The 14,760-nt window shown below is 41.9% G+C and overlaps 3 protein-coding genes across 5 annotated transcripts in view; 1 reads left to right on the top strand and 2 right to left on the bottom strand.

Moving 5' to 3' along the window:
* The window catches only part of LOC119446754 (ubiquitin carboxyl-terminal hydrolase 48-like), a 79,486-nt gene extending 71,064 nt beyond the window's left edge, over window positions 1-8,422 (bottom strand). For both annotated transcript variants that reach the window (XM_049664365.1, XM_037711289.2), the window contains exons 1-5: window positions 7,991-8,422; window positions 7,388-7,508; window positions 7,246-7,305; window positions 2,796-2,889; window positions 882-996 (exon numbers count right to left, since the gene is read on the bottom strand). In XM_049664365.1, the coding sequence (XP_049520322.1) occupies window positions 882-996; window positions 2,796-2,889; window positions 7,246-7,305; window positions 7,388-7,508; window positions 7,991-8,124 (524 nt within the window). In that variant the 5' untranslated portion in view covers window positions 8,125-8,422. The remainder of the gene's footprint in view (window positions 1-881; window positions 997-2,795; window positions 2,890-7,245; window positions 7,306-7,387; window positions 7,509-7,990) is intronic.
* A 598-nt stretch (window positions 8,423-9,020) lies between these two features.
* On the top strand, window positions 9,021-12,229 carry LOC119446752 (neo-calmodulin). Its single transcript, XM_037711288.2, has 3 exons — window positions 9,021-9,474; window positions 10,602-10,700; window positions 12,100-12,229. Exons 1-3 carry the CDS (start codon window positions 9,130-9,132, stop codon window positions 12,154-12,156), a joined length of 501 nt encoding a protein of 166 aa, XP_037567216.1. The 5' UTR covers window positions 9,021-9,129; the 3' UTR covers window positions 12,157-12,229.
* Window positions 12,149-14,760, bottom strand: part of LOC119446749 (exosome component 10-like) — a 92,737-nt gene continuing 90,125 nt past the window's right edge. For both annotated transcript variants that reach the window (XM_037711282.2, XM_037711281.2), the window contains exons 19-21: window positions 14,276-14,456; window positions 12,379-12,437; window positions 12,149-12,296 (exon numbers count right to left, since the gene is read on the bottom strand). In XM_037711282.2, coding sequence (XP_037567210.1) covers window positions 12,204-12,296; window positions 12,379-12,437; window positions 14,276-14,456 — 333 coding nt within the window. In that variant the 3' untranslated portion in view covers window positions 12,149-12,203. The remainder of the gene's footprint in view (window positions 12,297-12,378; window positions 12,438-14,275; window positions 14,457-14,760) is intronic.

Raw genomic sequence — 14,760 nt, 5'->3', positions numbered from 1 at the left:
GATTACAAATATCTAAGGTCTGATTGTGGGCTTGATCAGTTGTGCATGCACATATTATTACGATGTGTTAAAACATGAATAAAAGTGAAATACGACAAGGACCGGAAAGAGCGTCCTGTCCTTGTCATATTTCATTTTGGTTCGCGTCTTCACACATCAAACCAATTAGCCCAGCAACAAGTGATGCATGCACATACCGAATTTATACTTGGAATCTACTTAGAATTTATACTTGGTGCTGATTCATACTCGAAAGGGTTGAAAGATGAAAGTTTCCTTCAAATGCAAGCTTGCCAAAAAAAGGGGGGGCAGGGGGAGAGGGTATTTTATTATCTCTTCCTGCAATTCAAGCTGAAAGTCATTTCGATGACTGCAAGAGAAGAGGAGCTCTGTTATACCAAATCCGCTTTTCTTGTCGTCATCATAAGCTCCTTGTGCACTGAGGCCATCAGACAACATTATTTGTGCAAAGGTTTTGGCAGATTTGGTCTAGAATTCCAGGCCAAATCTCGCAGTTAAACTTCAAAAGAAAATAACCCTAGATTTAAAAAGGTAGAGTATCTCTTTGCTTTGCCTAGTTACTTCATGACCAGTGACCCACAGTGTTGAGCAAAGTGGTGCAAAGATCATCACAACTAAGCGATGTCAGTGATCATGGCGAGGCTACACTTGAGAACTACATCAGTTCATGAGAATTAGGCTAGAACATTCTTCGCTATATTTACATGCATTTGATGACTAAGAAATCCACACATTTAATAGTTTCACGACGAGCACTTTCAAAAGCATTACATGTGCCATGTAGTAACACAACATGCACCATGTAGGAGTGACATGAGATCCTAATAAACCCCTGCTACAAATGAAACTAGGATGCTCACCTTCTTTTACTGAACTGAAGCTGTGCAAACAAGAGCTGCAGATGTCCAGTGACTGATGATGGCCTGTATGTCACACAGGGACCAGTGGCACTGAGAGCGGAAAGCTCTTTTTTTTCTGCAAAGGCACAAGGGTCCTATGTGGCAAACTAAAACCATATGTACATGTGATGGTGATGAATTTAAAACACAAAAGCTGCTCTTCCTTCACACCACAAAGACCTGAAAGTGCATAAATGTGCAGCACAGACACGCTGCTGCTTTGTACACATCACTTTTCTTGTTGAAACACGCTGCACAGTCATCCTCATCATCAGTACATCAAGCAAAAGGAGCACGTACAAAACATTTAGCACATTAAATCAAAACTGAACATCACTGATAAAGGTGTGCTGCATGCCAAACCAACTTTCAAGAATTCTGGATGAGCTGCAGGAGGTAAGCATTGAAGGGAGGCTTTAAAGAGTAACAGAGTGTACAAGTAATAATTCTCTAGACTGACAAAACTTAGAAATGTGCTATCCATGTGAAAGCTTAATATCATACATGTAAATGGCTGCAATAGCCACACTACTTTGTCTTCAAGACTTTAAAAAGTTAGATACAGCCATTACATGGGTGAAATTGTGAAGTATTAATGCAAAGAATTACTGTCAAACTTAGACCAGTTTTTCCATCTAGATATCTGACCATTTTCATGAGCCGATCGCAACGGCAGTGCAATCTAACATAGCATTTCAAGCTGTCACCTAGGATTGCATTTGAAGCACACAGCTGTTATTAAATGCCCAGATAGCAATAAATGTGACCTTCAGACCCGGTAAAGTGCTGATGAAACAATGTACTATTATTTATCCCTTGACATACCCGCTCTCGGATTCTAAGCAAAGCACACCGGGGGTTCTTCCCCAAGTATGCACTGATGTCAGCAATGACACACATTGGGCTTGCTACACCCTACCCAATGAATCCACCAGTGAAACCACCAGTGATGTCCCACCAGTCAAAGCACGATCAAAACCACAATCCGTGAATTGATGGACATTGAGTAATTATGTCAAGTGATGCACTATGTATGCATACTCTAACAAAAGTGAAACTACTGTGTACTCATACAGGGTAATTCAGATACAATAATGAAAAGAAAAATTTTAATACACGTGACAGCAGCATGATGCCACAAAGGACAGTTTTGCCTTTCATAAACCTTCCTCCACCTTATGCATTTTGCAGAACTGATTCATCAGATAAGCTTAGCAAGTAAAAAAATGTGTTTACGGCTATGTTTACTTTTAGGCACAAATTGAAGCAGCTAAACAAAGAAGAAAGAAAAATGAATGCCGGAACATCTGAGTTGATATTTATAACTGCAGCATAGATCAGAAAATTTGGTAACCATGTTCCTATGATGCAGCTCAGAATCATTATTCACTTATGTATATATGACATGCAACTATAAAATGCAAAACTTTGTTTTGGGGTCACAACAGAACACCTTTTAATGACAGATGGAAGTATGACAACAGCCGAGTTGCTTCCTGCCCTAAAACAAACTGACCGCGTGGAAGCATTGTCGTCAAAGGATAGTACTTGACAGTTCTGCCTCCTTTCGCCCTGTTTGTAGCAAGAAATCTCACTGTCTTTAACAAAAATCGGTTTCACATTACAGACAAGTGGCTCAGTATGACACTTAAAACAATATCATATATAGCTGCAAAGCCTCCCACTGTACTTAATGTATAATGAGCAGCATAATGCTACTTGATGTGGTAACTAAATTAATTTGCTCATGAACCACAAAAATTTCACACATGATGAATGTGCTCTGCATCCATTAGATATTCTCATCATAGAGACTATAATTACAGAGGCAGTGATAAATTTGGTGATACATGATTTATCAATGCTAATACCTACCATTTGAACTTGCTAGCTTGACACACTCCTGTGGATCGTCCTGAGGATCCCACTGGTATAGCGAATGTCGAAATGCAGGATTATGGTACAACACCTGTGCGAGACATATTGTACACAGTTTCAATGTCTGCATGGGGCAAAACCAGAAGCTCCATAGATGCTTTTCATGTAAACATATTAAGGACACTTTTCAATTATAATTGAGAACACACTAGGTTCTAAGGCATCACAAGATCCGCCATGTAATAGAATAAAATGTCCAATGCAGGTTTGAGTATCATTTTTGGCACTTCTTTCTTCCGTTGCTTTTCTTTACATGCTGTGCAGCATATTTCCAGAGGCGATATTGCACAACTGCACACTCAGATATTGACAGGGATCCCCGATTTTTAAACACTGCTGCAGGTTATTAGTGCGCTCTGGGCACAGTGCACATGACGCCAAAGCATTCATGTGCATGACAATGCTCACTCAAGCACCCCATCAGTTCCTCCATGTAGAAGCGTATGTCTGCTTTTGTTGCAGCTGTTTCCACAGTGCACATAGGTGTAATACTTAAGAGATACAATGGTCACCGCATTATCTGCACACTGCAATTGTCTGTTTGCAATTCCTAAACCTGGTGAGGGGCCTTTTAAGTCCAAAGGATCTCATTCAGCTTTTTGCTCCCTCTCTGACTGGTGCTCAGAAACTCCTGAGCCTGACTTTTCAGTTTTCCTCAAGCCTTTGCCCAAAATAGAATGCCACTGGTTGGCCTTGGCATCTCAGCATACGCATTGATACAGGAGGTCAAATTAGTAACCACATTTACTCCCAGCTCTCAAATGCCTCTCCTACCAAACTACTGTGGATGGTTTGTTCAGGCCAGAAACCTTGTCGTCCGAGTGAAGTGCCTCAGCACTCATCAATTGTGAAACTATCATTTTCTTTCTTGAACAGTGTCATCGACTTGTGGAAACTTTGACATGTGCTCAGAACATCTTGCTTTCTTTTCTTCAAGGTAGAGCGCAATAATCAAATGATGTAAGATGCCTTGATAGGGCATCAAAGCACCCTCTAATGGTGCACTTGATTGCATATGTTGTCTAAGGCACTTACATTGATTTGGCAACATATTCACCACACATATCACAGAAAAGACTTGAAGGAACTCACTTTACTAAAAAGGATAATTTTAAAGAAAAATGGGCCATTTCTAGCAAATCAATAACATAGTGTAGACAGCTACTTGATGAGTAAACTATAAGAATCTTCTCTTAAGCAAGCAAAGGTCACGGTCCAGGGTATGAAAATGCAGAGGTACCTTCAGAATGTTGAACATGCGATTGAGTAGGCTGCTGGAAGCATTTGACCACAAACTAATAAAACAGATCCAGTCAGATAAATTTTCTCAGTGAAAAGCAGCTACATGATGGGCAACAACCACCTCCCCAACAAGATTGGCAGAGAGTGCACTATTTGTACCAACTAGAAACCAATAGCAATTGCAAACAAACAACTTGCGCAAAACATTTAGCATAAATCTTGGCCTCCACGCCACAGAATGCTTGAAGTACCATACACAACCACAGAACTACTAAAGAATAAAGCAAGTGAATTGAACCGACAAGGTTTTACATCTCAAAGTTGGAGCGCGGACTATGAGCAACATCACAGTTGAAGACTTTACTAAAACTTTGGCCATTTAGAAACCTTAAATGAAAAAGAAAAAAAATGCAATATCAGAAATTTTTTTTTAAGAAGCCAGAAGAACAGAGGTTACTTTTTCCAATGCCAGTGTTTAAATATTGAAATGTGTGAAATATTTTGACAGATAGACAGGAAATTATGCACCCGCTTTTGAACACAGAGGAATAACTGTGTTCAGGAGACCATCACCATCACTCTGTGTTCAGGACACCATCAGGAAATTTCTTTTCCTTTGATGGTGTCCAGCTTACGCTCAATGCAGCATCTTTTTAACTTCCCTGAATCGTCAAACTGCTGCTTCCCTAGGTTCCTTTGTATGAACTGTATACTTGACATGCAAACGAAATGAAATTACTAAAGTCTTTCATAGTGGAAATGTTCAGAATACTACCAGTCCTGTTTACTGCACAGCACAAAACCCTGTTGCAATATTTACGAGGTGCCTTCAAAAAGAAACCGAACTTTTGCTGTATAACACCTTTACTGCTTATGGTACAACATTTTAAGTGCTGTCCCCTTCAAAGTAGTCCCCTCTACTGGCAACGCACTCTTCCCATCTTTTCTTTCATTTTTGGAAAACCTCCTGGAATACACTCTCTGGAATGGCATGCAGGTCTCTTCTCGCATTATCCTGGATCTCCTCTACGGTTTGGAAATGACGTCCTTTCAAGGTGGTTTTCAGCTTGGGGAATAGAAAAAGTGTGCAGGGGCTAGGTCCAGAGAATATGGTGGGTGGGGCACAACAGGAGTGTGGTGTTTCGCTAAGTAGCTGCGGACAAGGAGCGACGTGTGAGCTGGGCATTGTCATGATGCAGCATCCAAGCCTGATTTTCTCACAATTCAGGCCTCTTATTGCACACGGAATCTCTCAAACGTGCTAGGATTCCCTGGTAAACTTTGTTTACCGTCTGACCATGTGGCACAAATTCCTGATGGACAATGCCTTTGCAGTAAAAAACACAACCAACATCACCTTCATTTTTGACCGACTCATGCATGCTTTTTTGGACGAGGAGAACCTTTGGCCTTCCACTGCGATGACTGCACTTTCGTTTCAACATCATAGCCATAAACCCATGTCTCATCCCCTGTTATGATGTTCTTAAGAAAGTTTTCGTCTTTGGCAGCAGCAAGCAGTTCCTGGCTGATTTCAACATGGATCTGCTTCTGTTCGTCAGTCAACAAACGTGGCATGAATTTTGCACTAACACGACGCATCCCAAGTTTGTCACTTAAAATTTCATGACATGATCCTTTGCTGATACCCACTTTGTCAGCAACTTCTCAAATAATCAAACGATGATTTCCACGAATCACAGTTCGAACTCTCTCGACGTGGTCATCATCTGTGGATGTGGAAGGTCGTCCAGGCTTGGGATCGTCACCGACCGACATTCTTCCGTCTACAAAACGCTTGAACCAATCATAGCACTGCGTGCGACTCATACAGTCCTCCCCGTATGCTTGGCTAAGCAACTGAAATGTCTCTGTGAAAGTTTTCCCAAGTTCGTAGCAGAACTTCACACACACACGCTGTTCTTCCAATTCCTTCATTGTCACTTTGGCACCAATCCGAAGAACATGAGCTTGTTCATGTGCTCACTTGAGTGGCTGTAGCTCGCCAACTAACGGTTAGAGCGAAACGCGCAAATGACAGTTTGTTGTCTAAACCTGCCGCTGCATGCACTCAGTAGCCGCAGCGTGCTCCCTCTGCCGGTTGGCGCACTATTTCAAAAGTTCGGTTTCTTTTTGAACACACCTCGTATCAGAGGCCCCCAAGATGTTCCAATCTTTCAGTGCATGCTGAAGCCTTTCCATGCTGATGGCTTTTTGAACTAAATGACTTGCAACGACTTCGCGCCCTTCCGTAAGCTTAACATTGTCTGATTTCACTGCATAAGGTAGGAAAATAAATTATGTACATAAAAAAGGAGGCAAATACACCAATACTGTTTCAACTACTGTCAAGTCATGGTTTGTTTTTGCACTTGCAAAACAGCATGACTTCGCCAACCGTGTACTCATCAAGAACAGACGCAGTCATGGTGCAGTCAGAATAACATGTACAAGAAGCAGGGGAAGTCTACACCTCGTCTTTTAAAGACCAGTGGCCACTGCTTGTCTGTTAAGCATGCAAATACAATTTGTTTAGGTGTTGGGCCTACGCAGCTAGAAATGTGTCAGATGTCAACACTTTGCTATATCTAAGTTGGTTCCTACATGCAGTATGTCACATCTCCACCTTCTATTGCTTCATCAAACATGAAATCCAGTCCTCATGTGTAGTGGAGTAAGAACAACTATCCCTGAAAATTTGAGTGGCTTTCAAGCGACGTCAAAAAACAACACACACAGAACTTTAAAGGACACAAATTTGGGTAGGTTGATACATGATCATATAAGCATCAAGCAACAGCGTCACTGTTGAAATACTATTTTTGAAAACATTGAAATACTTGAAATATACTTTCCAAGATGTTTTCGAAGATTTCAGTACCTGTATGAAGTTTCAAGCAAATGCCCCAACATAAACAGATGCAACACAGGCAGAAATGAGAGAGAGAGAGAAATGGTGTTTTTGTTCATAACAGTTTTCAAAACCACTGTTTTCTCTAGCACGCAACTTTTCCAAATGCCAAAATTAGTTCACACTACCATATCACATAAACTGTACTAGCTGTCACCTGTCAAGACTGTCAACTGTACAAACAGCACATCAAGGCAAAATGTAACAGTTTCAACAACATTTCAAATCACAGACCTGGAGGAAGCTGTTTAGGTAGCAGGTTGCACCAAGGTTCTTGAGGCCGACAAAACCACCCTACAAAATAGATCACATTTTTACAGAAAAACCTTGCAAGTTGATCAAACTTCAAACGTGTCGATAGCGAGGTTCACCTTACCTCAGGTCTCCTCTCCACTTGAGGGTCCCCCACATCATGCCAGGCACTGTCCTTTAACTCTTGCAACCAATTTCGTTCTCCAAGGCCCGACAAGCAACGGGGATTTCCCGAACAGTTTCGCCTTCAAGAAAACGAGTGATATATGCACAATTGACAATGCCAAAAAATGTACTGGGCAATATTTACAACAAATACGAGCAGCAGCTAGTTTTCGATAGGCAGCGTGTCGTATTCGTAATGAATTCGGAAAAATATTCGGTCTCCGAAGTCGCTATCAACATCTGTGCAGAAACCATAGCAAACCGGTGTCACGCCGCCGCTCGGTGAGCGGGCATCGGCACCGATAGTGCCACAAGAAAGGCACAGTGCTTTAGAAGATTTTAAACCATTGCGTCTTATCAGAGGCAGAACCGAGTTTTTGCAAACGATTAGGTTGTCAAGCGCTGCAGGCGTCGACCGCGCTTCACGCATGGCAACTATACGAACGTGTTTCCCGCGTATTTTGTTGCATGAGACACCAAGTGCTGCAGCGCGTGCTTCGACTCGCACCGTGCCTCGAGCTGACGATGAAAGCAACACACATGAAATAGCACAAGCACTCACCTGCATGCATTGGCCGAGCAAGAACTACATCTAACCCGGTAGGCAGCTTCGATGTGATCTTGTTTGACATCGGCCGGTTCCACAGTTTCGGTCCACTGCCACGCTATTTTATCCAGCTGCAGCTTCGAAGGCATGATGACACCAGTCTTTAACAAACCATGATGCCTTCATCTGCTGTCACACTGTGAAAGACAGCTAGCAATTTGTTCCGAATACGAGCCGCTGCACCGTTTCGGATTGCTCGATACACGCAGGCTACGGTGCACCACCACTATCAAGCAGTCCGTTTAGCTTGCAAGCAGTATTGCACGAAGCGCACTTGACACATAACACCACATTAAGACCGCCGAAGCATTTTTAAACGTTAACATAACAAACAGCGCGGCGATCGGCAACATCCAGTGCTGAGGTGAAGCGTCATTTAAGGATCAGGAAGTGCAACAACCCGTCAGGCCTCGGATGCGGGACAGGAAGTTACGCAAACAGCTTCGTCGTCTGCTCTTAGCAAAAGGCGCGCTTTTCGCGCGCCTTAACTTGCCTCGAGAAGATTCCGTGCACGAACTAAAAATATGTACACGAAAAAATGCTCAACGAGAGTTTCTTTGAGCTAGTGCTTGTTGTGTTAAAAATCCATGGCGTCAATAACTGAAACCATCACTAAGCAAAAGGAAAACGGTCATCGATCGTTAGAATGCGAGATACTCTTCGTGACGTGATGCCACCACTTTAATTATAAGATGTCCTCTTTTTTTTTCTTCTTTCCTAGTGCATCCGACCTGGAACATAAACTTTGCGCCTATGATGACGTGCACGTAGCACAGCTGTGCACATACATAAAGCTTTGTTCGGTATTATATCGCGCTCAGTATGAGCTACAACGCGCTACCGCTTTGCCACGCGCTTTCGCGTTGTAGCTCATACTGTGCGCGATAGCACATACATAAATAATGTCGCAATCACCATCGCCTAGCTTAAAGCGTTTTTTCTCTTTTTTTTTTTTTTTTTTTTCCAGATCGCGAGTGATCCTCCCAATCCAGCTATCTCTTGGCCAATCCCCCACAGTGGGTAGGAGCCACATACGTGAAACAAGAGCCAAGCAGTACACGCGCCAGCGTTTGTTGCAGCTGCCCACGTTCGAAATGGTGCACAGCAAACAGCTGTCGCCCGAAGAGATCGCAGACATCAAGGGCGCCTTTCTGCTGTTCGATCGCAACGGTGACGGCGTAATTTCGTGCGCAGAGCTCGAGATGGTGCTGCGGGCTCTTGGAGAAAGGCCCAGCGCTGACGAGATGGCACGCATCGTGCGCCAGGTGGACCGCAATTTCAACGGGAGCATCGACTTCCAAGAGTTCTTGGCCTTCATGGTGCGCAAGATGTCGGTACGCGTCAGTACACGCGCGGATGTCCTCAAGGCATTTCAAGTATTCGACAGGGACTCTAATGGATACATCACAAAGGCTGAGCTGACCCAAATCTTTACCAAAGTATGCCCCCTTCTACTTTATGCACAAACTAGTGGATACTGTCTTACACGAATATTTGCATTGCTTTTCAAGTATATATGTTTTAACTTGTATGATCAACAGTTATTAGCAAACAAAATTTTTCCACCTTGTTGGGATTGCACACGGCTCAAGAAAGACAACTGCTTTGTCTACAATGCAGACCAGTGTATTATATTTTGCTTCTGGACAAAACGCAGTAAGGCGAGCTGGCTCACCAACCAAGTGAACTGAAAGTTCGACAGACCATAGAAAAGCAGCATGACAGTAATATGCTTCTCAAGAAGTCCGAAGTTTTCTCCATTTTCAATATCATCTTTCAACGTAGCCAAAGCCTACATGGAGTTTTCATTCATCACAAAAGTCATGTTCGTAGTTTGAGTGGCAAGCACATGAAAGCTATATCAGTGAATGCCCCATCAGATACCCAACTGTCCTAAAACATGTTTTCTGGCATTATCTGTATCATGGAGCATAAACTGTCACACAATAACAATGAGAAGTCAGAGGTTCATTCCAATCAGTTAGTACAAGAAAGTTCAACATGAAAGGGAACAAATCATTGGTACTCAAGAAATGACTGCAGCAGCAGTGTGGCTAACTTGGTAATACTTGTCAAGTACTAGCCCTCTTTTTGAAACATCCACTTCTTTGTACTATCTTGATTTCAGTTCAAAATCTAAGATAATGAGACAATCTTGAGTACAACTTGGGTATTCTTTTTATATGCGTCAGACAGTGCATTTTACTTTTCCCCCCTAAATAGTATATAGATTAAAGTGTACCTCTGCAATTCCACATTCACAACTGATTGTGATATTAGTATAGCAGAGTTCTGAATAAAGCATGCTTCTTGACCAGCTACATGGGAATGCCAGTGATTATATGTACAGTACTTTTTTTCCCCATTTTCATTTAAATTTATGCCGATAGTTAGTGCTGCTATTAATTAAAATGAACTCTTGAAAGTTCTATGCTCATTTTGTAGCTGTTCAAAATGAGCATGGAACATTGTTGACCTCCAGAAATTTTTTTACATAATTTATCAAAAGTGAAGAAATCACCATTGTTCAGTATTCAATAGTTAGCATTTGACACTATTTTTCCAGATTGGGCAAAGCATGACACTTGAAGAAGCTGAAAAAATCATAGCAGAAGTAGATGCCGACAAGGATGGCCGCATCAACTATTCCGAGTTTCTCAACAAGGTGATGTACAGAAACAAACATGCCGAAATTTAGAAGCTGTGATACAATTTATATAACGTCTTTGGTTCATAGGCTTCATTCACATTGACCTTGTTAAGAGAGCAACTTCATCTGAGTGACCTGCGTAAGGCTTTAACAAAATTATCTTTCAGATGAACTTAATATTTACAGGTATGAAGCGCCGCCTGCGCACCCAAGAACTGGTTGCAAATCCTCCTTTCCAAACAGTATGTGATACCGCCACCAGTAAATTAAACTATGTTGTGTTTCCCATTGTCTCTAAATTTTTGCTCTCGTGTATACCAAAGTTCTTGCAGAAAGTGAAGGTGACAACTGTTTCAAATTCTTGGTTTTCCTATAATATTAACTATCTACATCTTGCTACAGAATCAGTAGTGCAAGCTTCACCGTTTAAGGATTGCATATTTTGCTGGTTTGTTTGGAGCAGCTTTCTGTGCAGTAAATCACTTGCTAAATGGCTTGCTTTCAGCTGAACGAAATACCCACCACACAACCACATGCTTTTGCATGCAGAATTTGCTTTTGTTGGTGCTGTTGCACTAGGCTTCTGGTAATGAAACTACCCAAACAATAATAACTTCCAGTATTGTGCACATTGCACTTCTGAAATAAACAAACCATGTTTACAATACAGTTACAATAAGTTGTTACAATACAACTTTACAATACAGTTACCATGATGATGTGAAAATTATGAAGGTAGCATGTCGCCCTTTTAAGTGCTGCAGCATGATGCAATGTGCCTTGATCTGCTTGTAGGCATGTGTTAGTGGATTCATATTCTTGAGGTTCATAAGGCATTGCGTTGCATACTACGTGTCCAGGCATATACATGACTCTTCCAGATAAACCATTGGCACATTAGCACTCAAATTTTGCACAGCGGTAGCATTTTGCAGTGGGTTGTTTGATACCACGTTTGGGAGCATCACTTACCTGTTTAGAAATTCGATGTGCGTATTGTCTGAGGCAACGCCACCCAAACATGCATATTCTGCTGCAATGGGATGATGTCATGGCTTCGGAGAAGACATGGTGTTCACTGTAGCTGTGACAGATGGCGCCACTGTTCCATTGCAGTATAATTGACATGCTTTGAGTGGCGTTACCTCAGACGACACACACATCGGATTCAAAAACAGGCAATTAATTACTGCAAAGGTGTTATAAAACTGAACCCAGTGAAAAGTGCTACCTCTGTGTGAAATTTGAGCATGAACGACCCAGTGGTTTAGCTGTAAGAGTTATGTATACCTGGCACTCGTATTTGTGCAACACACTATAGATTCAGATCACTGCTCTCCATCCATCAAATTCGCTTACAGAGGTTCCGAACAACACTGGCACAGTGTGTGCGTGCTTTCTTTCCTCACTGCAGATAATACCAGAGGAGGAGGAGGAAAGCGGCTCCAGTAACAAACAACAAGGCAAATGAAAACAGCTTTACTGCCCTCCCCCCACAGCTGCAGCGGAGTGGGCTGGTCATCGCTTGGGCCATTTGGCAACAGGCTCGCCGCTGTGGCTTCCAAATGTGCGGCTCTTGACCTGCTGTCTTCTTCGCTTCTTTTTTCCAGCCTGCATGCAAGAGAGACAAGTCAGCATTTGTTGCTAGCAATGTGTGGTCACACAGATGGTGCACCGACAGAGTCGTACGCACCTTCATGTCATCAGGCCCCTCGGGGTTGTAGCTCCAAGGCTGTTTTTTCTGCTCTTTAGCTGTTGAAAGAATAAAGGTGTTACACCTGGGCTTAAATGTACTTAATATTGTAGTACACCGCAATGAAGGAAATTAATAAATTCTCGTGTGTTTTATATTAACATTAGGTAGAATGCTGAATCCAGTGTACTGTTGCATGTGCATGGTATATCACTGCTTTATTTTTAAGTTGCGAACTACAACTATTGTTCCTGCTTCATATTTATTGTTGATAATTCTGTATTGCAAATGTTGATGTTTTTGTTTTTTCTGTTTCTAGTCTTGTTTATTACCACTGATGTAACCACTCCTGCTTGGGCCTGAATAGGGCCTGCAGTATTGTATTTGTAAATAAACAAGAAATGTGTACTGGCACTAGTTAAAACATTTCTTTAGAAAGACACAAAACTGCATAGCTTTTATGTGTAATGGTACCAAATAACCTAGTTGAGCATAAACTTCCTGCAGGTTATTCTTTATAAAAAAACAAACAACTGGTTTGCATGCATTGTGGTTAGGTCGAGAATAATGGCAAATTATCACCCAAGTCATATATGCAATGACACCAGCAGGCTTTGGTCATTAACATTGCATGACAGGCAAGGCATGTCTTATGTAATACACATGAGGCATTTTCATTGTTATGAATATACATCTCTTTAATTTTATGTGTAATTACTCAGTTGCAACAAGCACTCATGCATGCATGTTTGTTTCATGTCACTATGTCCTCTTTTGCCAAACTACTATGCAATGCTAAATTTTTTCCACCTGTTTTACAAATGACCAACACAAAGTGGAGGACATTGATGCTTGAAATGGAAACTGTTTAAGTGCACTTTCTGCTGCGTTTGGATGGTCTCTGCCCATTTGTGTTGTTTGCACCATATCACACAACATTGTCTATATTGAAGCAAGCAATGCTGACTGACAGACATGAGACTGTCCAGACATGTTTAGTTCAGCTTACCATTACAGCAGTACCCTAGGTTACATGGTCATGCTAAGTGCATATGGGCTGAACATCAGTTATGCTCAGCTACAAAAAAAAGGTAACTGCATAGCATATAGAAGTGGATAAAGTACAGAAAAACTTTGTCCCCAGGCTCATCCAAAAAAGAAGTGAAAAAATTGCATTTATGACGTGAGCATCAGTTGCCAGCTTATTTTCAATAGATGCACATATTGCAAGCAAGTGCTTATGAATGCGTTGCCCCGTCTTTTCAGCCATAGAGTTTCTTATACTACTACCTAGAGAGAAAGCTCGATCCGCCCTCCACGCAAGTTTGTTTAAGGCCTGTTACGCACTATAGGGATGCTGCGATGCAGGAAATTCAGCTTTTTTTTTTAATGTGGCATGGCATCAAACATGGTCATGAATGTGCAATAAAGCTTTCTTAGAATTATATCTTAATAAAAGGCCTTGGTTTCTCATAACCCCTTTTTGCACTAATGTTCAAGAATTAAACAAAGCAAACAGAAACGTATGACTGAAACTGATGCACAGTGAATGTGGACCTTCGGTTCTTTCCTTCAGCTTTAGTGGCTCGCTGGTACTGGCTATGTTCAACCTAGCTGTAAGCACCAGTGTGAATGCTTATGTATTAATTTTAAAAAAAAGAAGGAGAGAGGGGGCAAGAGAGCGGCATCTTGCACTCTGTTCGATAGAGACAAAACTATTCTGATGACAGACAGAACACTATTTGCCAGACACATCTTTAAGGTTTCCCGGCTCTTCCAGAAAGATGTGAAACCATGGCCCTCGCTTCTCAGCATTCCCATGCATAAGACAGCATGGCAGAAGCGCTTTGCCCTTTAGGTATTGGTAAGAAACTTAGCTTTCAGAACTTATTTTTACCTGGAGGTGTTTGTGCTGTGTAATCAAAGGGCTTAAAATCGATTCCTCCTTTGCTGCTGTCCTCAACTGCCTCGTCAGATGAAATGTTGACATTAGGTGAGTTGTACGTTTGGCCATCAGGAAACAGTCCCACATCGGGCTCAGTCCTTTTCCTCTTGCCACGCTGTCCACGTCGTGTCTTCTGCAAGTATGACATGACAAAACACATGGACAATGCTGGCAGAGTTAGTAAATCTATACGAGGTTCCGAAGAATGTCCTGCAACAACACATAGTTCATCTGCAATACATACAGTAGCAGTTGCAACGAGGCACCTGTTTGAAACCAGTACAACACAGTTAAGAAATTCGCACATGACCATGTTACTGGGAGGAGGTAACCTGTATGGCAGAGTTACTTTGCATTTCTTGTGTGTTGATAACGGTGCTGCATATAGACATTGCTATGGTAGGTCAGCTGTTCCCTTTTGTTCTGACATTTTTTTT

The sequence above is a fragment of the Dermacentor silvarum genome, chromosome 3 (genome assembly GCF_013339745.2).
Source record: "Dermacentor silvarum isolate Dsil-2018 chromosome 3, BIME_Dsil_1.4, whole genome shotgun sequence".
NCBI lineage: Eukaryota > Metazoa > Arthropoda > Arachnida > Ixodida > Ixodidae > Dermacentor > Dermacentor silvarum.
The sequence above is the reverse complement of the archived record's forward strand: the minus strand, read 5'-3'. Positions and strand labels throughout refer to the sequence as shown.

What these genes read in the sequence shown, in the direction of transcription:
- LOC119446752 (XM_037711288.2), top strand. Translation starts at nt 9,130, where the DNA reads ATGGTGCACAGCAAACAGCTGTCGCCCGAAGAGATCGCAGACATCAAG. An exon ending in TGACCCAAATCTTTACCAAA is followed by an intron (nt 9,475 to 10,601) that starts GTATGCCCCCTT and finishes CTATTTTTCCAG; the next exon opens with ATTGGGCAAAGCATGACACT. An exon ending in ATTCCGAGTTTCTCAACAAG is followed by an intron (nt 10,701 to 12,099) that starts GTGATGTACAGA and finishes TCCTCACTGCAG; the next exon opens with ATAATACCAGAGGAGGAGGA.